Consider the following 27,803-nt stretch of genomic DNA (forward strand, 5'->3'; position numbering starts at 1 on the left):
AGATGCACCACAATCTGGTTAGCTTTAGATTTAATAGCATTGATAAGAGATACAACTCTGCATAACTGGAATTAACTGTGTTAATAAAAAGTAGACTAATCTTAAAAAACATTTGACTAATCTTTAAAAATGTATTGCCAATTGTCAGACTATTTGCTGAAAATCTTTGACGTTGTTTCCCCAAGTAAAATACATATTTTCGAAATCTACAGTTGAAGTCGGACGTTTACATACACCTTAGCCAAATACATTCAAACTCAGTTTTTCACAGTTCCTGACATTTAATCCTAGTAAAAGTTCCCTGTCTGAGGTCAGTTGGGATCATCCCTTTATTTTAAGAATGTAAAATGTCAGAATAATAGTAGAGAGAATGATTTATTTCAGCTTTTATTTCTTTCATCCCATTCCCAGTGGGTCAGAAGTTTACATACACTCAATTAGTATTTGGTAGCATTGCCTTTAAAATGTTTAACTTGGGTCAAATGTTTCAGATAGCCTTCCACAAGCTTCCCACAATAAGTTGGGTGAATATTGGCCCAATCCTCCTGACAGAGCTGGTGTAACTGAGTCCGGTTTGTAGGCCTCCTTGCTCGCACACGCTTTTTCAGTTCTGCCCACAAACTTTCTATAGAATTGAGGTCAGGACTTTGTGATGGCCACTCCAATACCTTGACTTTGTTGTCCTTAAGCCATTTTGCCACGACTTTGGAAGTATGCTTGGGGTCATTGTCCATTTGGAAGACCCATTTGCGACCAAGCTTTAACTTCCTGACTGATGTCTTGAGATGTTGCTTCAATATATCCACATAATTTTACGTCCCCATGATGCCATCTATTTTGTGAAGTGCACTAGTCCCTCCTGCAGCAAAGCACCCCCACAACATGATGCTGCCACCCCCGTGTTTCACGGTTGGGATGGTGTTCTTCGGCTTGCAAGCCTCCCCATTTTTCCTACAAACATAACGATGGTCATTATGGCCAAACAGTTCTATTTTTGTTTCATCAGACCAGAGGACATTTATCCAAAAAGTATGATCTTTGTCCCCATGTGCAGGTGCAAACCGTAGTCTGGCTTTCTTACGGTGGTTTTGGAGCAGTGGCTTCTTCCTTGCTGAGTGGCCTTTCAGGTTATGTCGATATAGGACTCGTTTTACTGTGAATATACATAATTTTGTACCTGTTTCTTCCAGCATCTTCACAGGGTCCTTTGCTGTTGTTCTGGAATTGATTTGCACTTTTCGCACCAAAGTCCGTTCATTTCTAGGAGACAGAATGCGTCTCCTTCCTGAGCAGTGTGACGGCTGCGTGGTCCCATGGTGTTTATACTTGCGTACTATTGTTTGTACAGATGAACATGGTACGTTCAGGCGTTTGGAAATTGCTCGCAAGGATGAACCAGACTTGTGGAGGTCTACAATTTTTTTTCTGAGGTCTTGTCTGATTTCTTTTGATTTTCCCTTGATGTCAAGCAAAGAGGCACTGAGTTTGAAGGTAGGCCTTGAAATACATCCACAGGTACACCTCCAAATGACTCAAATTATGACAATTAGCCTAACAGAAGCTTCTAAAGCCATGACATAATTTTCTGGAATTTTCCAAGCTGTTTAAAGGCACAGTCAACTTAGTGTGTGTAAACTTCTGACACACTGAAATTGTGATAGTGAATTATAAGTGAAATAATCCGTCTGTAAACAATTGTTGGAAAAATGACTAGCCTAACCGACTTGCCAAAACTAGTTTGTTAACAAGAAATTTGTGGAGTGATTGAAAAACGAGTTTTAATGACTCCAACCTAAGTGTACGTAAACTTCCGACTTCAACTGTATATGACGTATTATTCTGTTTTTGGGCTTCTTGATGGATTCGTTTTGGTAATTGTGAGGGAAGGCTGATGAGAGCCTGATACACCGCTACCTGGTCTTTATGGTATAGACCACAGGAAGTTGGTTGCACCTTAATTGGGGAGGATGGGCATGCTGGAGTAGAATAGGTGGAAAGGTATCAACAAGTTCAAACACATGGTTTCCATGTGGTTGATGCCATTCCATTCGCTCTGTTCCAGCCATTATTATGAGCAGTCCTCCCCTCAGCAGCCTCAACTGGTATATACAGTTTTGCCTGCTCCTAGGCATTTCTTTTTCATTTAAGTTTATTGACCACTTTGTACATCTATTTCTGTATATCTAAATATTATCAATAGCATTCGTGGACCTCACCGTCACCTGTAAATAGAAACACAACTTCTGCTCCTGAATGTGACATTAGTGTTGTTATTATAGGAAAATGTAAGAAGAAATATAAATAGGTATATACAGACCATTCAGAAAGCATTCATACCCCTTGACTTATTCCACATTTTCTTGTGTTACCGCCTGAATTCAAAATGTATTAAATAGATGATTTTTTCTCACCCATCTACACACAATATTACGTAGGGCAGCCCCCGAAATGACTCTTCTTATCAACTGTATGCAAGAATTTCCTGTGTTGTCTTAGGAATTCAGATTCTCTGTATTATCGCTCTAACCCCAATTGTCTCACCTCTGAGAAGCAGAGGTTACATCACGTACAGTGCATTCGGAAAGTATGCAGGCCCGTTTACTTTTTCCACATTTTGTTACGTTACAGCCTTATTCTAAAATGTATTAAATTGTTTTCGCCCCTCATCAATCTACACACCATACACCATAATGACAAAGCAAAAGCAGACTTTTAGAAATGTTTGCAAATGTATATAAACAAAAAAAAGGAAATATCACATGTACTTAAATATCCATACCCTTTACTCAGTACTTTGTTGAAGCACCTTTGGCAGCGATTACAGCCTTGAGTCTTCTTGGGTATGACACTACAAGCTTGGCATACCTGTATTTGGGGAGTTTCTCCCATTCTTCTCTGCAGATCCTCTCAAGATCTGTCAGGTTGGATGGGGAGCTGCACAACAGGTCTCTCCAGATGTTCGATCGGTTTCAAGTCTGGGCTCTGGCTGGGACACTCAAGGACATTCAGAGACTTGTCCCAAAGCCACTCCTGTGATGTCTTGGCTTTGTGCTTAGGGTTGTTGACCTATTGGAAGGTGAACCTTCGCACCAGTCTGAGGTCTAGAGCACTCTGGAGCAAGTTTTCATCAAGGAACTCTCTGTACTTTGCTCTGTTCATCTTTCCCTCGATCCTGACTAGTCTCCCAGTCCCTGTCGCTAAATAACACCCCCACAACATGATGCTGCCACCACCATGCTTCACCGTAGGGATGGTGCCAGGTTTCCTCCAGACGTGACGCTTCCGTCTGGTCATTCTACCATAAAGGCCTGATTGGTGGATTGCTGCAGAGATGGTTGTCCTTCTGGAAGGTTCTCCCATCTCCACAAAGGAACACTGGAGTTCTGTCAGTGACCATCGGGTTCTTGGTCACCTCCCTGACCAAGGCCCTTCTCCCCCAATTGCTCAGTTTGGCCAGGCGGCCACCTCTAGGAAGAGTCTTGGTAGTTCCAAACTTCTTCCATTTAAGAATGATGGAGGCCACTGTGTTCTTGGGGACATTCAATGCTGCTGAAATGTTTTGGTACCCTTCCCCAGATCTGTGCCTCGACACAATCCTGTCTCGGAGCTCTACGGACAATTCCTTCGACCTCATGGCTTGGTTTTTGCTCTGCCATGCACTGTCAACTGTGGGACCTTATATATACAGGTGTGTGCCTTTCCAAATCATATCCAATCAATTGAATTTACCACAGGTGGACTCCAATCAAGTTGTAGAAACATCTCAAGGATGATCAATGGTAACAGGATGGACCTAAGCAAAATTTCTGGGGTGTTGTGTGTAGGGTAATGAGGAAAATTATTAACTTAATCAATTTTAGAATAAGGCTGTAACGTAACAGAATTTGGAAAAATGAGTCTGAATACTTTCCAAATGCATTGTAGGTCTGATACTTGATTGGAGGTTAACTTTACAGTAATACTATTGATCAACAACTTATATTTTGAAACCGAACAACTCAGATGCTTATAAAAGGGTCTTAGATTCATTGTTATTTATCATTGTTGTTCCTGAACTGCTGTGGTGAGATACTCTCTCTCTCTCTCTCTTTCTCTTTCTCTGAACTTTTGTGGCATGGCCTTTCAGGCTATACTTTTAAATAAAATAAATAAATAAAATATTTGTCACATGCGCCAAATACCTTACAGTGAAATGCTTACTTACAAGCCCTTAACCAACATTGCAGTTTTAAGAAAGGTACGTGTTAATAAAGTATTTTTCAAAAATAAACTGAAGTAAAAAAATTTTTTTTTTTGAAAAATAACAAATAAAAGAGCAACAATAAAATAACAGTATCGAGGCTATATAGAGGAGGTGCCGATACAGAGTCAATGTGCAGGGGCACATGTTAGTCGAGGTAATTGAGGTAATATGTAGGTAAAGGTAAAGTGACTATGCATAGATAATAACCAGAGAGTAGCAGCAGTGTAAAAATGGGGGTGGGGGGGAAACAATGTAAATAGTCCAGGTAGCCATTTGATTAGCTGTTCAGGAGTCTTATGACTTGGGGGTAGAAGCTGTTTAGAAGCCTTTTGGACCTAGACTTGGCACTCCGGTACCGCTTGCAGTGCGAAAGCAGAGAAAATGACTGGGGTGGCTGGAGTTTTTGGCAATTTTTAGGGCCTTCCTCTGACACCGCCTGGTATAGAGGTCCTGGGTGGCAGGAAGCTTGGCCCCAGTGATGTACTGGGCCGTACGCACTACCCTCTGCGTATGGCGGTGATGCAACCAGTCAGGATGCTCTCGATGGTGCAGCTGTAGAACTTTTTGAGGATCTGAGGACCCATGCCAAATCAGACGACTCTTCTCTGCCTCGTCTCCGCCAACCCCACCACCTGGAGCCAGCAACTCGTTTGGGTGGAATAAGCCCGCAAAACACCCTTCCCTGCTCAGCCACTGGTCTCTCACCTTTTGAGTGTTCGATGGGTTATCAGCCCCCACTCTAGCCTGAGCGAGAGGATATGGCTGTCCACTCGGGATCTGCCCCTCCAGTTGGAGTACCGGAAACTTTCCCCCATTTTATCGGCCCTTTCCCATCTCTAAGATTCTTAACCCCTCTGCTGGTCGTCTTCTGTTGCTCTGCACCCTCCGTAGACATCCCACTTTTCATGTATTAAGAATTAAACCTTTGTCTCACAGCCCTCTGTCTCCTCTGCATCTGGATCTTATCCTGAGGTCTGATAGACAGGTTGAAAATGTCAGTGAAGACACTTGCCAGTTGGTCAGGAAATACTCGGAGTACAAGTCTTGGTAATCCGTCTGGCCCAGCGGCCTTGTGAAAGTTGACCAGTTTAAAGGTCTTACTCACATCGGCTACGGAGAGTGTGATCACACAGTCGTCCGGAACAGCTGCTGCTCTCATGCATGCTTCAGTGTTGCTTGCTTACTCTACCCGAGGCGAGCAAAACCTTGAGACTTCCTTTATGTTACATTTCGTGCACGAGCTGTTATTTACAAATAGACACAGACTGCCACTCCTTGTCTTACTGGAGGCAGCTGTTCAATCTTGCTGATGCACCGAAAACCCAGCCAGCTGTATGCTATCTATGTCATCGTTCAGCCACGACTCTGTGAAACATAAGATATTACAGTTTTTAATGTCCCGTTGATAGTGTTAGCAGTTGATGTTATTCTTCAATAACACAGACCCCAAAGCAAGCCAGGAGGATGAAAATAGGTGTATTCAGAGAACAAATCATGCGGGGAGGTAGATGGTAGATGTTCATGCTCCCCTGTCCTCAGTGATTCTCTCCTGTGATCCTCTCCACAGAACAAAGGTCACAAGATGTAGTTTTATAACCCAGCCCTAGCCTGTGGTTGCCCAATTAGAATTCCTTGCAATCAAACTGGGCCAATGGCCAAATAACAAGTATCCTACTTCAGCCTCGATGCCGAGACAAATTCCTCATGTCTCTGACCCATTGATCAATAATTTCCTATTTCAGAAAAATCACTATTTCCATTGATCGTTAATTCTAGTCCTCTCGTCCTCTGCATTGTGTATTTATCTTCAAATAATTCTTACAGTAGGATAGTCTTGATCGGTGCTCGACCATTTTATTATCCAATGATTGCACTTGGCTAATAGGACTGATGGTAAAGGCGGATTACTCACTCGCCGTCGGATCCTTACAAGGCACCCCGACCTATGTCTCTGGTTTCGCCGTCTCTTCTTCATGCGAATGACGGGGATTTGGGCCTTGTCGAGTGTCTGAAGTAAACCTTCACGTTCGACCCATTAAAGAAAAAATCTTTGTCCAGTACGAGGTGAGTAATCACTGTCCTGATATCCAGAAGCTCGTTTCGGATATAAGAGACGGTGGAAGAAACATTATGTACAAAATAAGTTACAAATAATGTGAAAAAACACACAGAATAGCACAATAGGTTAGGAGCACGTTAAACAGCAGCCCTCTCCTCCGGCACCATCTTATTGATTTCCCTTTCTCTCTCTGATCATGCTTAGAATAATGCTTTGTTAATGTCAGTATTGCCTTGCTTTATACCTTGTATGTGAATCCATTCATGTTACAAAGTAATTAAATACACCTGTATTTGTCACACCTTGATCTGTTTCACCTGTCCTGTGTCGCCCATCTTCCCCATTATCCCCTGGATACTTATACCTGTGTTCTCTGTTTGTCTGTTGCCAGTTCATCTTGTTTGTCTAGTCAACCAGCATTTTGTCTCCGCTCCTGCTTTTCCCTAGTCTCTCTTTTTCTTGCTCTTGGTTTTGACCCTTGCCTGTCCTGACTCTTAGCCCGCCTGCCTGACATCTCTGCCTGCCCCTGACCCTGAGCCTGCCTGCTGTCCTGTACTGTTGCCCACTACTCTGGATTATCGACCCCTGCCTACCTTGACCTGTCGTTTGCCCGCCCCTGTTGCTCTAATAAAGATTGTTACTTCAACACAGTCTGCATTTGGGTCTTACCTGTAACCTGATAGTACTTAGAATTCCATTCTCAGACATTTCTTGACTGCCTATTTGTAACTCTACTATAGTGTTCTTGCATATTGTTAAATCCTCTTTATGGAGTCAGATAAACATTTGAATAGGCTAATTACTTAGTGTTACTGAGTTGCATGTGAGGTATTTATAATATCATACTGTATATACTGTATATACACATGTCAAATATCACTACCCACTACAGGATGCCCCTGACTTTCTGCTTTAAGCAACCCTCCAATAGCAGATTGGACCATGTGACATATTCATGAACAGAAAATGACAGTGCATGAAGAGAAAATGAAATAAATTATGCAGATTAATTTAAAATACAACAACTTCAAGGAAACTGGTGCGCAAATGTTATTGGTGTCCACCTCAGTTTTTCTTCCAGTGTTGCGTTCAGTCAAGGTAAGACGTTGATCGATTTACTTCTTCCCTTTCTTCTTGGCATCTTTGCCTCCCTTTGTCGGTGCCTCCTCCTCTCCCTCCTTTCCTGAGGCAGCTTTGGCTCGCTTCTTACCCAGAGGAGTTTTAGCATACCAATTCTGCAAACACATGTTCATCATCGAAGACTTTATGTCAAACACCTTTCATGTAAAGAAAATGCATTCAGCATCAACAAACTAAGATTAAAAAAAAAATGTCATAATTTACCTTCAGGGCCTCCTCCTCGTCCTGAAACACAGGGTCGATCTTGGCCAGCGGGGCCACAAACTCGGCGGCGCTCAGGGGTCTCTTGGCCAGCTGCTGGACGCGGCGCTCCGTCAGTATGCTGCGCACCACCTGCACCATATGACCCTGCGTGTAGCCATCAGAGATCTTGGCCAAGGAGCTCAGGTCCAGGGCAGCCGTCACCTGTCCTCCGTTCTTCTTGATCAACTGCCTCCACATGACTAAGGGAAGAGCATAGATTGTACCATTAGCACTTGAAGGGCACCTACAGTAAGACTTCATAACACATTCATAAGCATGCATGCATAACACATTCACAGGCAGTACATGCATAAGCAGTTCATTAATGCTTATGTCAACAACTGGGAGATACATTCTTACCATATCGTGAGGCGTAGTCGGGACGTGGAATGAGGATAATTTTGCTGTACACCTTGCATAGTGATTTGAGGTCGGCATTGAATGGATCATGAGTCGTTCCCACGACTAGAACACGATCTTCCCCTTTGATAGATTTGAGAAACTTGGGCAAGTCTTTCTTCAAGCGTTTTGGATCTAACTGTACATGAGAACATTGTTTTGGACTTGAGATATTGAGATATCTTCTCTTACACTAGCATTATGAAAAAATGTATAACATAAGCTAGTAACTCATGGGTATGAACGGTTACCTCTTTTTCCTCCTTCGGTACTTTCTTGTAAAACATTTTCTCTGTATCTCCAATCCACACCACTGATGGCTGCATCAGTCTGGCAACCTACAAACAGAATGAATGAATGAATGATCGAGTGACCAAACAAACGACTGGACATTGAAAATGTAACATAATCAACAAATCAAAACTCTAAAAATGGGGTGCGTTGCGTACTTTTTCATTACATCGTGTGTTACCTTGAACACCATGTGGAGCACCATGGCCAGGCCACTCTTGCCAGGGTATTTCCCTGCCAGGTTCAAAGGTGACAGATCAAATAGGTTGGCGCCCGTCTCCTGGCAGATGGCATGGACCAGCATCTTCTTGCCTACGCCCGCGGGCCCTGCCAGCAGGATGGCCTTCACCAGAGGAGCCTTCTCATGGACCACCTGAGAACCTACAAGCAACATTCAGAACTTACTGTAGCTAGAACCTTTAGAAACTTCCAGAATCAATGTCTAGCTGAAAATGGTAGGTGTATTCTAAACAAAGATAAATCAATCACAAGGCTAATTCAATTGTATTCGTATTAAGGATTAACGTCTCTAATTCTGTGAGACTCTTATCATCTGAGGACAACTCCAGATGTTCCAAACGTACCTAAAGGTAAGACGGCGTACAGAGCTATAACCTGTCTCACGTCAGATAGCGAAGGCATGGGCTCAATGTCAGTTTGTCTTAACGTCGTCCCCAGATAGCTATAGTCGCCTGGGACACAGGAGAGAGAAGCTGTCAGGCTGATCAAATCTGGGGTAAGCATTTAGAAAAGCTGAAAGAAAAGATTAATGTAAACTTGTGACAATTACCATCTTGATTCATGAATATGGGATTTCCCTAAAATATGCATTAATTTGTCCTTAATATTATTTTGCCAAGCACTAACCAGGTGAGGGCAGTATTTGCACTTATCGAGCTGCCCTTTTTGTCTACAATACATAACAGCACTTATATTATGGTTAATGGCATTCTGTACAAAATGATGTGTACACCAAATTATTTTGCACATTTTAAAGTGGTATCAGAGGAGAAAGGTTAGAAAATAGACCTTAACTTGAAGGCAATTGGTAAAAGTAGTGTGTATCTACAAACGGCACACAGGAGGGACCAAACAGTAATGCTTACCTAAATAATCCTGCAGTTTAACGTTATCCGATTGTTTCAACAAGCCCTGTTCCACCAGTTCCTGATACAGAGACTCAATATTCCTATAGGATGCAAATATTTACATATTTCAAAAATGGCTTTTTTCAGATCTAAAGCATTGTTGTATGTTGTGCCATTCAAATTCTAAAGCCCTTATCATGTACATTCCATGGGTAAAAGTAAATGGTAAAAAGCTGAAATGGCCTATCCCTCTGGGAGAAATGTAGATGAGTCTGGTCTCACCTATCAGCTGTCAGATCTTTGTCTTTCTTTTTCTTCTTTCCACTTTTCGACCCTTTCTTTTTCTAAGCAGCAAAATATATACCATCAGTGCACTTCTCAAGTAAACAGATACCAAACATAAAAGGTATTATTGAAATATCGTCACAGATAAATGTTCCCTCCTGTTTGTTACCTTTGCGCCTCCTTTGGCTTTGCCACCCTTATCTTTATCCACGGCCAGTTTCCAGTTAGCCAGCTCCTGCCTCATCAGCTCGTCCACCTGTGTCAAGCACACCAGCTCACTCAGTAGCCTATATGTTTACCTTATAAACAACATTAAAGGGATACTTCAGGATTTGGGCAATGAGGCCCCTTATCTACTTCCCCAAAGTCAGATAAACTCATGGCTACCATTTTTATGTCTCTGCATCCAGTATGAAGGAAGTTAGAGGTAGTTTCGCGAGTCAATGCTAACTAGCGTTAGCACAATGCATGGCAGTCTATGGTATCTACCAGCATGCTGGCAGTTACCATACACTTCCAGTCATTGCGCTAACGCTCATTAGCAACTTCCTTCAAACTGAACGCAGAGACATGCAAATGGTATCCACAAGTTAAGTAGGCAAAAATCTTTAAGTATCCCTGATAGTTACCTTACTTCTATCCACTCAGTGTAGTGGTAAGAGCAAGGCTACCTGGCCTGTCTTACTTCTCAGAGTGACAGAATCAGTTATCTCACCTGCAACCTGATCTCCACCTCAATCTCCTTCCTCTTCTCCTCCTTGATCAGCTCAGCCTCGTGCCTCTGGCTAAAGTTCTTGGACTCGGTACGATTCTGCCACACCTCTGTCAGTCAAACAAACATCTACTTTCAATGTACTGTAGACTATTGATACATAAGAAAACACACTGGTCTTTGTCTGCCAGAGAATAAGAATAAACTGCGAAACATTGCGATGCTTTGGATGCCGTTATCCATTTCTCTTACCACCAAAGGTCTTCTGTCCTACTTCCAGTTCTCCTAGGAAAGCAGATGGCAGCATCTTTAGCCCAGATTCCTCCTCCTGTGGTTCAACAAAGCTACAGTCATTGATCGGACAGAGTAAAAGCATCTCGTTGACCATGGTTATCTATTCTAAAGTATTTCATGTACCTCATCTCCTCCCTTTCCCTTGTCTTTCTTCCCTTTGTCCTTCTTTTCCTCCTTTCCTTTCGTGTTTTTGTTGGCGTCCTCCTCCTCTTTTGCTGATAGTTCCTCCATTAACTTAAAGACAGCAGACCCACTTACTGTAACTCAATCTGCATGTATTACTACTGTTTCACATCAGAAGATGAATTCATTCATGAATACCTGTTGAGGTGTTTTCTCTGCAAAGATGAGAGTCGAGCCTCCATCCTCCTCCTCTGGGTAGTCAGGGAAAGTTCCTGTTGCATCACTAACAACCAAACATATTACCATCAACTGCATATTGTCATTTATCATAGCATTTCACTGCTATGATAATGTCACCCCATTACTTCCATCTAATATGGAATAATATAATGACTGTGTGAACAAACATTCTCCTAACGTAACCACTGTCGTGATTCACAGCCATCTCCCTGTAATGAACTCACTGGCATTCGATGAACCACTGTCTGATCTGGTCCTTCATGGTCTCCCTCATGTCGGGCCCCTCCACCTCTCTGAGTTTGTCTGTGATGGCCACAATGGACTTCTGGTAGTCCTCCTCGTGCTCCTCCTGCTTGTCCCTCCGACGGGCCTCGTTGGCCTGGGCAGCTGTCATGGCAGGACAAGGCTGGGTGTGTCTGGGCTCCATGGCCTGAGGGTGCAGGAGGAAAAGGTGAGACCACTGCTGTGGTGGATGAGGCTGTCACCAAGCGGAGTAGGGTGAAGGTGTCCCTAGACACTGATCTTGGGTCAGTTTAGAATTTCCCCCACTAATGGCTAAGGTTAGGATTGGGGGGAGCTGTATCTGATCCTAGATCTGTACATAGGGATAACTTCTCCCCGGAGCATCATAAAGGAATCCTACGGCGCCATCTGCTGGTAGCTTAAAATAGGCACTACACTATAGAAACGCTACAGATAGAGCTTATCTAACCGACTCACCATGCCCAAAAATATCATCTCCTCCTCTCGCTCCCTCTTTGTTTTTTTCCTCTGCACATAACCCTTCCACACCTGGAAAAGAGAAAAGTAGCACCTTTGTTCAACTGTTGTTTGGTGTCTTTAATGACTGACACTCACAGAGCATTCCTACAAAAGGCTAGCAATAACAATAACTACAGCAGGCTAGATAAAGACCTCTGATTTCAGAGTATTCTCCCAATATGCTCCACATCATCACTTGGCTATACCAGTGACGCACAGTCTGGACTAAGCAGTCTCATTTACCTAGCGAGTGTGAGACCTATGGTCTAGGACTGATCGAAGGTACAGTATCTGACTTTGACAGGCTTGGCCATACCTTCTGGATGCGAACCACAGCCGTGTCGATGGCCGCTGTCCCCAGGTCCCTGTCCTTGGCCCTCCTCTGCCTTTCCTCATCGCGCTGGATCTCCCTCATGAACTTGGCCCTCAGGCGACCCTGGCGGGCCCTCTCTGACACCTGGATGATCTTTATGGCTTCCTCCAGGTTCAGTGCACGCACTCCTACAGGCTGGGGGCCCAACACAACATGGAGTACTAAAGGTGGTCCTGTGTGGTTCAGTAGGTAAGTATCTAGCAATGCCAGTGGTGAGTTCGATTCCCGCTGGGTTCATATACTTTAATGTATGCACTCACTATACTGTGAGTCGCTTTGGACCAAAATATCTGCTAAATGGCATTGAATTATTATATTGAAAGGAAATTTCTCAAATCAAATAAAATGTTATTGGTCACATACACATGGTTCTGTGATAAACTGAAGATGATATCTTAGCTAGTTACTGTGTAGCTATGTGTAATTGCTGTGTAGTTGCATGTAATTACACCAAGTCTAATGTTACGTGGTATAGAAAAGCTAGCTAGGCCTAACTCACCTTGGGTCTCTCTACTACCTCCATGAGGTTGAGGATGTTGGAGAGCATATTCCCTCTCTCCTGCAACACCTTGCTGCGTTCACTGAGGAAATATCGAGGGATGGGGATCTCAATGTCCTCCTGTAATGAGGCATGAGATGCATTATGTCCAAAAAAGATACAATGACATTTTATTACAGTAAATGAAACATGGGCTACATACCAAAACAGCACCCTGTTCTCTACATAGGCCACAACTTTTGACCAGAGCCCAAAAGCAGAGCACCAAATAGGGAGAAGCTATTCTATAAACCTTAATAACAAAGGCTTCCAAACTGGCAGCGACTACAGGGAAAAACAGACCAAAAGGACATCGCAAAACTATTTAAGGTTTAAGACTCCAATCTGTCACCATACATTTAAGTTGACGAGGCACTATAACCACATAAGAGTTAAATTGATACAGTCTTTGTGCGCCAAAGCTGATGACTGGTCCTTGGTCAACAATCAAGACACGCAACTTTTTGGTTCTGAAGCACAGATGAGATGTTTTTGAGACAATCATTTTGTGCAATATATGTAGCCTATTAAAATATGTATGAAAAATATGTATTTGTCCCATTCACACTTGCAACCCCAAAAATGTTTTTTGCGACCCCCAGTTTGAGAATCCCTGCTGTAGGAGACTGATCATGTTCTGTCCTCTTATCAACTTTCATTAACAAAAAGGAGGAGGGGGAGGGGGGTGAACTTACAGGCGTGAGCTTCAAGTCCTGGATGACATCGTCCATGTAATGGTACTCAGAGAACTCTTTTTCCACCATCTCATTCTTAAGTTCCAGCACTCGCCCCATCACGCCATCCAGGACCTCCCGGATTACTTTCCTCTTCTGGGGATGAACCACCTGGTCATAGGCCTCCTCCAGCTGCCTGAAGATCTGCACGTAGCGCACGTAGAGGGTGGCCAGGCGTTGGAAGAACACCACTCGGTCCTTCTCTGGGCGAGGAGGCTGAGCAGGGAACTCCTGAGCCAGAAGGGAGTTCAACTCGACCTGGGCATCAGCCCACAGTTTGTTGTATGTACTGGAAGAGAGACAGTCATTGGAAGGATATTTAGAATGAAAATTAAATCAGCTGAATTAGCTTGCACTTGGGAAATGAGTAAAAGCTAAGAATTCCCAACTGAAAACTGAGTGTTTGCCATTAATAGCATGATCATGTCCATAACATTGATAAAAGGCTTACATTAGGTCTATCACATTGACGTTTGCCTATTATGAACATTATGGTATGCAAAATCTGCTACTAGCTAGTTTGATAGACAGGTGGTTTGTTAATTGGCAGAAATTCAGGCAACATAAAGTAAACATAGCTAGCTAAATGCGTAGCTAAAGTTAGCTAGCTAGCCAGCTAACTGAAGTCAATTAACGTTACTAACCTGTGAGACATGATGCAACTATCTCTATATAGCCAATAACGCCGTTTGAATTCAATGTTTGCTAACTAATACAAAAAAGTCCTGGCAGTTAGCAGTTTGTACAAACATCGTTAGCTACATAGCTAGCTAGAAAAACTCAAGGCAGTCTCCAACTTTTTTTATTTGTGTCCCGTCTGTGCCCATAGCAACGGACTAGCTCTGGAAGCAGCCCACGTGGGATCTTTGACGCCCATGAACCTGTTGCCACACTGTAACAATTTTGAAGAAATGACAAACGGTTTCAAATTAATTATGTGTGAATACCAATGTAACAAAAGCAGGATGAGTAAAAGTAAAGTGAAAGTATTGACGAGTGAAAGTAAGTACTTTGGCGATTATTAATTATAGAAAATGGTCATGTATTTTGTAGCCTAAACTAAATTATCCAAAAAGATATTTAAAATATATAGTCTATTTTGGGGGCTTTTCACCATTCTCAGGCCCCATTTGAGAGTGTAGTCTATAGCTTGCTACTGACTGAGCCAGGCTGAGCCTCGAGGGCTGCAACGTAATTATCAGGCCACCAGATGACATTCTTTCTCTGAAAGCTATGTGCGATTTTAAAGCCTCTACTTTGACTAATGATATGGAACATTCTTTTAACTTAAAATATTTCATATTTTTATGTTTTATTCGGCTTTAAGGCTATGCATAATAACAACCTGGAATGAAACATGTTTTGAAGTAGGTGTTTCGTTACTGTACTGCATTATAAAATGACAATGCAGTTTGTCTCTATTGTTATGAGGGCTACACCTTTTGAGGAGAGAATATGAAGCTGAGCTTATCATCAGCATCATGATCAGCATAATGGCCCGAGTAGTGCATGATATTTTGAGAGGATCAGATTTGAATGGATAAGATGTGAAAGACATTTTGCATTTTGATGTCTGTATGCCATATTTCAACTGATGCCCTGTGCTGATGCATGATTCATAGATATAGCCTATATATTCCTAGTATTATGGATTGCTTTCCATTGCAATGTAATTTACACCCAGTCTCATAAGCCTATACATTGGATCAATGCTAAGCCATACATGAGAGATGAAGGTATGGCACTATCAAATATGTCACTATCATAACACCGAGGGAGAACATAAATATTAGGCTATCGCATAGTTTACATTTTCCTGGCAGCATATCATGACACGCATGTGTACAAAATCACTCAATTAAATGTACGATCCGTCATCATTACTCCATTTGGGCCTATGCTGTAACAAATTCATACAAATAGGCGGCCTGTATCAACACTGTGTTAATTGTCCAAGACCACCAAACCACCTGATTTTCTTACTTTAAAACCAGTCCATACGAGAAGGGAAAAAATGAGATTTTGAACTCAAGTGCTCGAAACAGTCCGAGGGCTGTTCTTGAAAGCGCATTCTCTGCTGCGCTTTTAGGCGGTCACAAGACTTGGACATCCACGAACAAAAACAAAAACACTACAATGAGCCGACATAGGTCAGGGTCAAGCCCGTATGCCACTAAACAACTCTGCCTTGAACAGATCTTGCAATTTTGGAAACTCATTTCACCCGCCGTTGCGCGCTTTGCATGACATTTTCCCCAATGGAAATCTCAGCATTAATCCTTCCTATCCAAACTTGACATTGCAACATTGTTTTTCCTGAGCAGGAATAAGAAGTGAAGTGGTGTTCTTAACCCGCTTTCGGTGATGGTTTTGGACGTAAAGGAGGGGCGCATGCCAAAGGTAGCGACCACCATGGAATAAATTCAACCAAAGATGTCAACAGTTGCCTACCACCCACTCGAAATCGATTGTATTAGAAGCTCGCTGAACGTATAAAACGGGACGTATGATTTCAAGACCGGCTGCAGACAACGGAATCTTCGCTCAATAAGCTAGACAACCGACAACGCCTAGAGAGATTTGATACAGACAACTCGTGTCCACGTTTCAGGACATAAGGATCCTTTAATAACTTAAAGTAAGTTTGACTTTGTTATCCAAGTAAGTTTGAGATAGATTTCTATGTCCATGTTATTAATTTGCTTTGTATAAGTAGCCTACTGTCATCATCACTTGACAGTTACTATTCATCAAAGGGCAATGGAATTACGCAGAGACGCGGGGTTTTTTTTTTTCACTTTAAAATGTATGCCAAGAGAGTTGTATGGTTTGCTAAACTTTGAAATCAATGTTTTTGTTTGGTATACATTTTAAAGTGAAAAATCTTGAGTTTTAGCATAATTCCATGATCATGGAATTGCCCCAAAGCAAATGTTCTCACACCTGTTTGAATTGAAGACACCACACCTTGTTTTATTATATTAGATCAATATATCAGCATTACTGTGGCTTTGTATAGTAGTATGACAAAATTCCCTCTAAATTGGATTATTCTAAGTACAAAATATCTTACTCATAGTTGCATTTATTACCGTGTTTAATGTCATTCAGAGTATATGTTCACTTGTATGCTTCATTTAATAGACTACTTCTCACTGTTTCCACCACTATTCATGGTATACCCATCTTTTTGGAGTGATAGAAGTATGCAGTCACTTTGCACTTACTCACACCTTGTGATTGGACCCCATTTGTTTCTTTCCAGCACTGTATCTAACTTGATTTGTGTTTGCTCGTTTACCCAGTCAGAAAAGCCATGCAGGCAGAAAGGAAATGGCACATACTTTTGAGTATAATCCTTATGCTGATCACCTCGAGCCAGTGCATGGACAGCAAGGAAGTGAAGCAGAAAGAGAGAAGGACCCTGCTGGACCTTATTTTACAGGTTATCGGAGACAGCCAATCGGGGGACAAGCCTTCAGTCTCCAGGCGCTATAACAGTGGCCTCTTCCCTGCAGCCCAAGAGATGAAGTTCTCCTCTCGGGAAAAGCCTTTATATGTTCCTAGGCTGGATAACAGTAGACCCATAGGTAAGCTGATAAGATTTATTTTTAGGCCATGATGAAACTGTAATCCCTATTTCACTGGGGTGTGACAGCTGCCTCTGGTCTGTATCAATATGTCTGCTACTGCTGCCTTTTGTTCCTGATTTCTTGTCCTTTTCCATGTAGGAAATGTCACACTTTATGATTTGAAAAGGTGAGAGCTGTCAATAAATTATGACTATTTTACAAACAATCAGTTTTTACAAATGCAATCGATGCTATTTGGGGATGTGACAATATCAGCAGGCTCTACACTACAATTCATTAAGGGAGTTATCTGTATTTCTGTCTCTGATGTGATAGTGTATGAATTGTGGATCTATATTCCAGTTCCCTATTGACACCCTGAAAGACCCACAATCCACCCGCTCACTTGGCTAGTGAGGTATCGTATCACCGCATCATAACAAAAGATTATCAATGCCATCACCAACCAAGTTGCCCAGGGAGGAGGCTCATTAGCATACTAAACTTGTGAATGATTCATTCAGTTCAGGATACATTGCTAAATCTCAAACCATGAATGATCCGAGTCTTCTTGGACAGCCAATGGTGAGCGTCACAGGAACACATCACAGGTGACGTGAGACCAGGACACTCACGTGGCACACCGTTTAGTCAGCTGTGAACACGCAGCCATTTTTACCACATTCACTGCCTTCATTTCACATGTAAGATTGAAAGACTATGTTAATATGAAAGCTTTTTTGCTCAAGTGGAACAATAGAATCCATGTGATTTGTGTTGGGCTTTTGGAACGTGGTCAGAAGTACTGAACAGGAAGTCTTTCATACATTTAGAGTCAATTTATTCAATTTGTCAAATTCTGTGACTGGTAAAAGCATTACTCATTGCCTTTGAAAGAAATGTGCATGGCTTTGATATATCTTTGATGTCATTGTGAGAGTAAGGATGATGTTACAGTGCCTTTAAGACGTTACAAAATGGCATATGCTAACTGAAACTGAGCCATACAAGTAATTCCTTAATAGTAATCTGTGCAATTGTGTGAGCAATGCTACACATTCCCTCAGACTGTCTATGTTACCATCCAAAAGATTGGTTTTAGAAATCCTGCATTAATATTCCGGTCAAATGTTGCATCAAGGGTTAGTCAGAGGCTTTATTGGGACATCCTGCCCAATGTTGTCAAAGCAGTGTCACAGACCAACTGTGTAACAGGCAAGAGAACTACACAGGCTGCTGGCCAGACGGAAAGTACCTTTTGAGGAAGTCAAAAGGCTGCACATTAGCAAGTGGTGCGTGCGCCATTTCTTAAGACCCACAGTCACACTAGATTGTCCATGTTTTGCACGCAAGGAAGGAAAGGGAAATACCTCCTGCACACAGTTTCCATTCTCTTTGCCAAGGTGTACTAGGTATCTCTCTTTTCTGACCATCAGGTAATCCAGACATCTCCAGCAGCCAAGACAATATTGTTGGACTTAGGCAATGCGTTTGATGTCCTTCCGATTAGTGTTAGCATTTACCTGCCATTTGAACACTTACACAACTCACATCTGATCTGGATTGGAGCCAGGTTAAGGTTTCAGAACCCTTATTCCCCTTACGTAAGACCCATAGCCTGTTCATCTTTTTATATTGGAGTGATGAGTTGTTGTTTTCCATAGTTCCCAGTGGTATGTCTGGACTTCAAACGCATTGCCTAAGCTTACTGTAGTGGTTTGTAATTGAACCGATCATCTTCTGCAATTTCTGCATCAGAGAGTACTGTTCATTCCTCAGTCCGGTCTGGTAAAATTAGCACAGCAACTAGCTGCACGGAATTATTCTTATGACATTGATAAGCATTAAAACTGCCGGGCTATAATCTCCTTGCACTGTTAGCCTGAATGCATCTGACACCTGTGTCCTGTGCATGTTTGGAGAGAGGATGGGCTTGGCTGAGCTACAGAATGTGTGCAATGAGCCTCCAAGACTGTTGGCTTGTCCTCAGTTGTGGGGAAATCTTGTGTATGGGCAATTCCACGGTAACAGAATGACGCTGAGGCTCCAATTTTCACTTTAAAATGTACGCCAAACAAAAACCATTGCTTGCAAAGTTAAATAAACCATCTATGCACAAGAACTACCGTACTTCTAACCATTTCCACTGAACATTTTACAAAAACACATTTATTCAAAGAAAAGTTCAGATGTAAAGCATAGCACAGTAGAGTTCATTAGAGAATTGTTCATTTCAGTACAGTAAAGTACAGAAGGGGACAACAGAGGTCAGTACAGTACAATACAGTCAATTATACTGTACTCTACTACAGTGTCCTCTACTGTACTGTGCTGTACTAAACTCTACGGTACAGTACTGTATTGTACTGACCTATACTCTACTCTACTTTTATTTACTGTTCTGTGCTCTACTGTACTGTACTGAGACAGGTTAAAGAAGGATTTCTAAGCCTTGAGACAATTGAGACATGGATTGTGTATGTGTGCCATTCAGAGGGTGAATGGGCAAGACAAAAGTGCCTTTGAGCGGAGTATGGTAGCAGGTGCCAGGAGCACCGGTTTGTATCAAGAACTGCACCGCTGCCGGGATTTTCACGCTCAACAGTTTCCTGCGTGTATCAACGATGGTCCACTACCCAAAGGACATCCAGCCAACTTGACAGATTGGAGCATTGGAGTCAACATGGGCCAGCATCCCTGTGGAATGCTTTTGACACCTTGTAGAGTCCATGCCCTGACGAATTAAGGCTGTTCTGAGGGCAACTCAATATTAGGAAGGTGTTCCTAATGTTTGGTATACTCAGTGTATATAAAAAAATTAAATCAAAATACTTAAGAACTCGTAGTTGTTTTATTCCATCAGCTCTGGTAGGCCTAATAATAGGCCTATTACTTCACAATATAAGCACAGGTGTGATGGGTCTTTGTTCGTATTTAAAATTGCCTTACTTTAAATGTTGTAATATTTAAACATTTACCTATTACTAAAGGGTTATCTTAAAGCTGAAATCCGTTTCGGGGGAAACAGCACCACTATTCCCCCCTCGGCGCCTTTGTTATCGTTTTAGTTTTGTTGATGAAATGGAAGACAGGAGCGTCCGGCAGTATGGTAAAAAAAAAATGCATCATCATGTGGCCGGTGACACTTTGCTTCTTGAACGTCCAATATCTTGAAAACTTTACTGCTGACATGCAAAACATTTTGGGACTGTATCAACAGTAGATTAATGGAAGAAAAAAAATAGATAAAAATTGTGTTTGAGTGGATTTTCCTTTTACTGCTAAGAGGTTTCACAGATTGGTTACTTTTTCTTCTTCTTTTTTTGTAGACATTGTCCCAAGAGATGTAAACCTGAAAGACAAGTTCATAAAGCATTTCACAGGTAAGAAAACTGATATCAAAAAATGTTCAGTCAACATTCCATTTTTACCATTTGTTTCTGGATCAATCTCACCTTACATCTGTGGCCATATGTATCAAGCCTCTTAGAGTAGGAGTCTAGGATCAGGTGCCCTCTGTCCATGTACTGTTGTTCATTGTGATCTAAGAGGCAAAACTGATCCTAAATCAGCACTTCTACTCTGAGACCCTTGATACATACAGCCCCGCACACATTATATCAGCTACAAATATTATAAATCCATGTAGAGCTATTTAGTTTGGCAGGGGAAGACTCTCTCGGCTCTGTGAGCTGAATCCACATTACCCCTAATTTCTGAGTCCTAACTCTTTAATGCCTAATCAAGTAGCTTTCCAAAGTCCAATCATGGTGTCAGAGACCCTAATTCAATGTTATCCCTATAACTATGTTATTGCACGGGATGGGCCTTACAGATGTGCTGGAGAAGGTTGCCATTAAAAGAATTTCTGATGGCCATAGGGGAGAGAAGTGAGCACATTACTCCGACAGAAATAGCCAGGGTAAAGTTGAAGGCAACGTAATGTTAAGCGGATTATTTGTCGCAGGACCTCAAAACAGACTTCAGGAATTGGTGTGAAAATCTGTTATCCGGAGGCTCGCTAAAGGCCCAGAAGTACTTAGGAGTGATCATTAAGTCTATTGTGTGAGTCCTTTTAAGATGTCATGGACCAGTAGAGCAATGATTATTGAGTCTGAACAAAGCTAGGTTTAGGTTTATTTGAACGTCTTGGTATATATGCAGAAACATACATACAATTTGATGTCATACAATTTAAACACAAGTGAAATATATAATCAGCCTAACTAAACTCAGCGAAAAAAGAAACGTCCCTTTTTCAGGACCCTGTCTTTCAAAGATAATTTGTAAAAATCCAAATAACTTCACAGATCTTCATTGTAAAGTGTTTAAACACTGTTTCCCATGCTTGTTCAATGAACCATAAACAATTAATGAACATGCACCTGTGGAACGGTCGTTAGGGTCCCTGCTCATCTGCGGGAACGTGCCTTAGGCATGCTGCAAGGAGGCATGAGGACTGCAGATGTGGCCAGGGAAATAAATTGCAATGTCCTTACTGTGAGACGCCTAAGACAGCGCTACAGGGAGGCAGGACGAACAGCTGATCGTAACAACACCTGCACAGGATCGGTCCGCAATAGGCTGAGAGAGGCTGGACTGAGGGCTTGTAGTCCTGTTGTAAGGCAGGTCCTCACCAGACATTACCAGCAACAATGGGCACAAACCACCGGCGCTGGACCAGACAGGACTGGCAAAAAGTACTCTTCACTGACGAGTCGCGGTTTTGTCTCACCAGGGGTGATGGTCGGATTCGCGTTTATCGTCGAAGGAATGAGCGTTACACCCGGCCCCGGATCTCTGGTGCAGGATCAATTTGGAGGTGGAGGGTCCGTCATGGTCTGGGGCGGTGTGTCACTGCATCATCGGACTGAGCTTGTTGTCATTGCAGGCAATCTCAATGCTGTGCGTTAAAGGGCAGACATCCTCCTCACTCATGTGGTACCCTTCCTGCAGGCTCATCCTGACATGACCCTCCAGCATGACAATGCCACCAGACATACTGCTCGTTCTGTGCGTGATTTCCTGCAAGACAGGAATGTCAGTGTTCTGCCATGGCCAGCGAAGAGCCCGGATCTCAATCCCATTGAGCACGTCTGGGACCTGTTGGATCGGAGGGTGAGGGCTAGGGCCATTCCCCACAGAAATGTCCGGGAACTTGCAGGTGCCTTGGTGGAAGAGTGGGGTAACATCTCAAAACTGGCAAATCTGGTGCAGTCCATGAAGAGGAGATGCACAGTAGTACTTAATGCAGTACTTAATGCAGCTGGTGGCCACACCAGATACTGACTGTTACTTTTGATTTTGATCCCCCCCCCCTTCCCCCCTTTGTTCAGGGACACATTATTCCATTTCTGTTAGTCACATGTCTGTGGAACTTGTTCAGTTTATGTCTCAGTTGTTGAATCTTGTTATGTTCATACAAATATTTACACATGTTAAGTTTGCTGAAAATAAATGCAGTTGACAGTGAGAGGACGTTTCTTTTATATGGACAGTGCATCATAAATAAGTCATAAACAACGAATTGGCATACCCCTAAATCAGTAAATATGCATATCAATGTAGTTAGTGATAGAAGGCGTCGTTTGTAATTAGCATAGTTGGAGCTCTGCCTTAGTGAAAGGATGTCTTGACTGCTAGATAATGCTTTGCATGCTTGTCCAAAAATACTGTTGCTCTTTTGATGTTGTTGCTAATGGAAAATTATATCAACTTCAGTTCTGTTAATACAATATCAAAAATGAGGAAATGAAATGGAACACATTCATTTTTTTTGTTTGTTTCCTGATAAGAACCTTTTCTTTTTAAGCAGGACCAGTCAAGTTCTCCTCGGAATGTAGAACACATTTTCATAGACTCTATCACAACACAAGGGATTGTTCAAAACCAGCATGTATGTATTCATTTTTAATATCATAATACTGTGTGTATCTATATTTGCGATCAGTAACGTTGGTTTCTGATAGTCATATACACCATGTTTCTGGCTGCCTTACGACACTTTATTGTAGCCTGGTCCCAGATCTGTTTGCGCTAGAACCCAAATACTCATTATGAATGAATTGAATGTCTAGGTGCCTTAACATGGTGTCTTGCTCTAACGTTACTCTCTTTGATGACCTCACATTCACCGTTTTTTTACACCAACTTAACACTAGATTCACTTGTCTTTGAATAGAAGCAATAAGTGGACACTTGAATCAAAGCCTATAACATGTCAGTGTTCCACAGCATGTGCCATTATGTAAATATAAATTTTAGCGGATCTACTGAACAATCATGTTGTCATTGTAGTTTTATTGGAAAAGGGACAGATGACATCAGACAGTAAGTAGTGAATGACCTCAGTATGTTCCCAGATTGTATGTTAGTTTCTCAGATGGCTGCCTGAACGGACCTGTCTGAGCAGCAGCCCCGCCACCATTGCGGACCAGTGAATAAGAGCACGGAGTTTTGCTCTCCTCTTTTTCGTTTTGTCAATAAAGCAAAACGCAACCACAACAGCCTCGTAGACTACTGAAACTCCGTTTGGTGAAACACTGGTCGTACGATACAGTGTGTTGGCTTTGTTCACCAACAACCCCTTTGCTATTGAACAAAAAGATAAATGTATCATAGAAGGCCCTCTCTCTTTAGCCCCCCCCTATTCCCCTGGCCTCCAGGGTGGTGCTCAGGCCAGGGAGGGAAAAATTGTGAAATACTCTCTTGGATGATTTTAAAACGTTGACTGGCTAGACTTTAATGTCCTTCTGATTTAAAATGGCATGTTTTTGTTGTTGCATATATTCAGAACAGCTGTAAAAACACATTATATTCAAATAAAGATCAAAAGTATAGTCGCATAGGCTGGTCTAGTGGTTAATGCTGCCACCTCTGGCACACATGTCTACTGTGTATGCTGGGATTCAAATCCCGACCCCACCGCAACGCTGGCGCACACTTCTACTCTTTGAACTCCAGGCGGTGCTATGGTCAAATGACATGAAAATATAGCTCTTTGGCCACGCACACCAGTGTTGGGTATGGCGACGACAAAAGGAAGCATATGCAGAAAAGTACCTCATACCTATGGTAAAAAGTAATGGTGCATCTTTGATATGGGGCTATTTTGCTTCCACTGGTCCTGTGACGCTTTTTAAGTTGAACAGCGTTATGAACTTTACCAAGTACCAGGACATTTTAGCCAAAAACCTGGTTGCCTCTGCCAGCAGGTTGACACTTGTCCGCAAGTGGATCTTCTAGCAAGACAGTAACCCCAAGCAGTTATCAAAATCCACAAAGAAATGGTTAATTGACAACTAAATCAACATTTTGCAATGGCCATCTCAGTAGACCCTGGTTTGATTCCAGGCTGTATCACAACCGACCATGATTGGGAGTCCCAGAGGGCAGCGCACAATTGGCCCAGCGTCACAATAGGCCGTCATTGTAAATAATAATTTGTTCTTAACTGACTTGCCTAGTTAAATAAAGGTTAAATAAAATGAATGAATTAAAGTCTCTGGATTTGAAACCCATTGAAAACTTGTGGTTTGAATTGAAGAGGGCAATCCATAACGGCAGATGAAGGATGTCAAGGATCTTGAAAGATTCTGTATGGAGGAATGGTCTAAGATCCCTCCCAATGTCTTCTCCAATCAAATTTCTTTTTAAAGGTTCAGTGTCGTTATCATTGCAAGAATAGAGTGCTGGAGTACTGAAAACGGGTGGCAATCATTTTGACCCCCTTTGGAGATTTTTTAAAATGAATTGAAAAAATAAAAATATTTCCCTGAGAAATTGTATTAGTATAAAATAATAGAAAAAAATATTTTTTTTTGAGCATACAATATAGCTCAGTATTTGTATTATTTTGTGATTAACTGTTTTCTTTATCATTTTACAGATTACAAAAGATGTGCAAGATTGCTAACACGGCTAGCAATGAGTCCACTCTGCACACAATTGTAGACTTTGCATGTGAGTATACTTTCTTTTTAGGCATTAAACTGTCACAGGGGTTAGATTAGCATATTTAGGCTTTATGTTGATTCATACACTTGGTCTAGCATTGTATGACTCCTTGCTTGACAAGTAAAGATACCTATACATTATTGACAATATCGTATTTATATTGTGAATATTTAACTGTGAAGATTGACAAGGAGCAATCCTGTAATATTTTCCTCGTAACTAAAAACGGTTCCAAAGGGATTCTGTGGCTGTCCACTTAGAAGAAGAAGCCTTTTTGGTTCTAGATCGCACCTTTTTTTTGTGCGTATGTATTGAAAATACATGTATAGTGTGGATGAAGATTCACATGCTGTACAGCTCCATCAGAGTATAGTTATTATTTGTGATACTAATCACAGGAAGAGAGAGCTATGTTGTTGGTGTGTCAACGTTATTCTAATTTGTGTCTGTAACATCTGCAAGTGATCTGTAGTAAGGCTTGAAAATAACTCATGTTCACATAATCAGATCCATGTGTTCCCAGAGTTTCTGTCCTACATTCATATGTTCCTAAAGATAATGCTACTAGGCCCTTTTGTCATTCCAACTGTATTCCATCGAAGAGCAGGTCCTAATGTAATATACGTTTGGCAAAATACATTTACGCTTGATTATTTATAGTCTGGCTTATTCTTTTGGAAAACGAAAAGATGAGAGCAAGTATTTGTCTAGCTGAAATAATTTTACGTTGACAGTCATGACAAAGTTACATGTGAGCGATAAGTTAGGACCTGCATATACAATGAGCATTGTCCTAGATGAAAAAAGTTCAACCGTGAAAAGAGGATAATTTTGAAGCGCGACCAAGTGTGTTAACAAGCTGTCAGTCACACAATGTAAGCTACTCACCACTTGGTCAGACAATGAAAAAGGAAGGACCCGATTGTCTTGGTCCAGCTAATTTGCTAGATTGTCATTGTTGTTAAGTTGATAACCCTTTGTTACACTTGTCTATTGCCTCCACCTGACGAGGCTGACGACAGCAGGGATGATGATATCTGTGGCCTACATTTGTGTTCAGGCTCACTTAGAACTGACTCCATGTCAGTTGATGGAATCTAAGGGCCTTTAGATGGTCTAACATGAATGAAGCACCCATTACTAGTACCGCTTTAGTTGGAGTGTCATTGGAGTTCATTTGATTGGAAAATTGAGGGGGCTGGCACATTAGCAGTTTTTCAGTCTCTCCAGTCATTGTTGTTTTTGACTCGGAGAATGTGTTCTAGTCAGAACCATAATGAGAGGCCTACTGCCACTGGGGTGTCATGAGGGACTTATTAGGTGAATCATCAATTGATTCATCCAGCTCTTTAGGAAATAAGTCATGAAGTGCCCTTTAACATTTAGTCCCTAATAAGGAAATACGGAACGGCAACTTAAACTCTTCATATTCTACCTCATAAAAAAATATATATATATATATTTATTTTTTTAATCAATGTCATCACTCATAGGACCAGAATGTCACAGGACACAGGTTGTGTCTTTCTGCTAGACGGGAGATCCTGTTGCCTATTTTATAAACTGAGAATGTAAAGAATAAAAAATGACATTACAAAAATATGTAAATGTTTGTAATTTGATTTTGCTGTGTGTTTCAGGTTCAAAATGTTGAGAGGGATCGATGTTTTGCCAAGGAAGTGCCTTCAATTTGCAGCAGTCACATTAAGAACATAGTATTGTAATTGTTTATAGTATTTTTATTTTTGTTGTTGATACTGTATGTATATGAAAATGCTGACAGACTTTATTGGTTTTATGAAATAGATTAGCATTTTATTTTCATGTATCATGTATTTTTAAGAAAACCTTAATTTAATATTGAATACACCTATTTATTGAAATGTATATAATTATTCACAATAATTATGAAAATATTCAATTATTTTTCTTAAAGTTCTCATCTGATGAAGTGTGTGAATTCATCTCACTAAATATTATTTGCTTTGTCAATATTACATTTTGAGACGGTCCTACCATGGTCGTTTAGATATGTCTTTCACTGTCATTGTCTACATTGCATTTAATTTGGCACTTGAATGATTTCACACAATGAAAACATATTGAATGATGATGATGGCAATAATGCAATGCAGTACTGAACAATAAAAAAATATTCAAGCTCAGCCTATTTGCAATTATTATAGAAGAGCATGTTGAGGGAAACATTTCTGAGGTTTCTGCTGTTAGGACACTCAATAGGGAAGCTGCAAGCAGTACTGTATCCCAAATGGCATCCTATTCCCTATATAGTCTACTTCTTTTGACCAGAACCTCATGGGGCCTGGTCAAAAGTAGTGCACGACAAAGGAAACGTCTACCAATAGGATGATACACCATAATCCAAACATCCACATGTGACACACACAACTATATTTCACTCAAGAGTATGCTGTTGGGAAGACCATGAGGGTGGAGAAAAGCAATTGTTCAGAGGGTTATTTCAATTCTGCCTGCACTTCATAACCCCTACAATTTCGAAAACAACACAAGTTTTAGGAAAAAGAGTGCATGCAAAATCCTTTCCTCAATGTCTTAGCAAAGCCTATATTGAATTTCCCAATCTGTAGCTGACTTGGTTTCAAAATCGCTGGCAAACTTAGTTTGTCCCTTGAGAACCCAAACGCATTCCAATCTTGGACTATTGGACAACAGAACGTGAAGCAATTCAAACTCGACAAAACCAAATGGACTGGAAAAGAGTCTCTTTTT

At 41.5% G+C, this 27,803-nt stretch overlaps 2 protein-coding genes across 3 annotated transcripts; one reads left to right on the forward strand and one right to left on the reverse strand.

The window, feature by feature from the left end:
* Nucleotides 1–15: 15 nt before the first annotated feature.
* zgc:153738 (uncharacterized protein LOC558115 homolog) lies at nucleotides 16–14,340 on the reverse strand. The gene is made up of 19 exons (XM_055862153.1): nucleotides 14,169–14,340; nucleotides 13,486–13,813; nucleotides 12,752–12,871; nucleotides 12,196–12,387; nucleotides 11,838–11,909; nucleotides 11,342–11,547; nucleotides 11,076–11,160; nucleotides 10,878–10,988; nucleotides 10,713–10,788; nucleotides 10,464–10,570; nucleotides 9,918–10,004; nucleotides 9,746–9,807; nucleotides 9,482–9,564; nucleotides 8,960–9,067; nucleotides 8,557–8,756; nucleotides 8,336–8,422; nucleotides 8,046–8,223; nucleotides 7,647–7,885; nucleotides 16–7,537 (listed from the first exon to the last, which is right to left on the reverse strand). The coding sequence occupies exons 1-19, from the start codon at nucleotides 14,177–14,179 to the stop codon at nucleotides 7,418–7,420; spliced, it is 2,472 nt and encodes an 823-aa protein (XP_055718128.1). The 5' UTR covers nucleotides 14,180–14,340; the 3' UTR covers nucleotides 16–7,417.
* Nucleotides 14,341–15,310: 970 nt separating this feature from the next.
* alkal1 (ALK and LTK ligand 1) lies at nucleotides 15,311–27,217 on the forward strand. Of its 2 annotated transcripts, none has more exons than XM_055862154.1 (6): nucleotides 15,311–16,162; nucleotides 16,830–17,114; nucleotides 20,426–20,479; nucleotides 22,909–22,992; nucleotides 24,985–25,058; nucleotides 26,693–27,217. In XM_055862154.1, the coding sequence occupies exons 2-5, from the start codon at nucleotides 16,841–16,843 to the stop codon at nucleotides 25,047–25,049; spliced, it is 477 nt and encodes a 158-aa protein (XP_055718129.1). In that variant the 5' UTR covers nucleotides 15,311–16,162; nucleotides 16,830–16,840; the 3' UTR covers nucleotides 25,050–25,058; nucleotides 26,693–27,217. The 2 variants fall into 2 exon arrangements, with proteins under 2 accessions (XP_055718129.1, XP_055718130.1); XM_055862155.1 differs by having other exon boundaries at nucleotides 15,313–16,162; nucleotides 22,912–22,992.
* Nucleotides 27,218–27,803: the final 586 nt, after the last annotated feature.

The sequence above is a fragment of the Salvelinus fontinalis genome, chromosome 14, assembly GCF_029448725.1.
Source record: "Salvelinus fontinalis isolate EN_2023a chromosome 14, ASM2944872v1, whole genome shotgun sequence".
Classification (NCBI taxonomy): Eukaryota; Metazoa; Chordata; class Actinopteri; order Salmoniformes; family Salmonidae; genus Salvelinus; species Salvelinus fontinalis.

Bases quoted from the DNA above. Each gene is read 5' to 3' on its own strand.
- zgc:153738 (XM_055862153.1), bottom strand. The intron at 11,910-12,195 runs GTATGGCCAAGC...TCTCTTTTCCAG, and splicing joins CTGTGGTTCGCATCCAGAAG to GTGTGGAAGGGTTATGTGCA. The intron at 7,886-8,045 runs GTAAGAATGTAT...CTCTTCCCTTAG, and splicing joins CGACTACGCCTCACGATATG to TCATGTGGAGGCAGTTGATC.
- alkal1 (XM_055862154.1), top strand. From the start codon at position 16,841: ATGCAGGCAGAAAGGAAATGGCACATACTTTTGAGTATAATCCTTATG. The intron at 17,115-20,425 runs GTAAGCTGATAA...CTTTTTTTGTAG, and splicing joins GGATAACAGTAGACCCATAG to ACATTGTCCCAAGAGATGTA. The intron at 20,480-22,908 runs GTAAGAAAACTG...TTTCTTTTTAAG, and splicing joins GTTCATAAAGCATTTCACAG to CAGGACCAGTCAAGTTCTCC.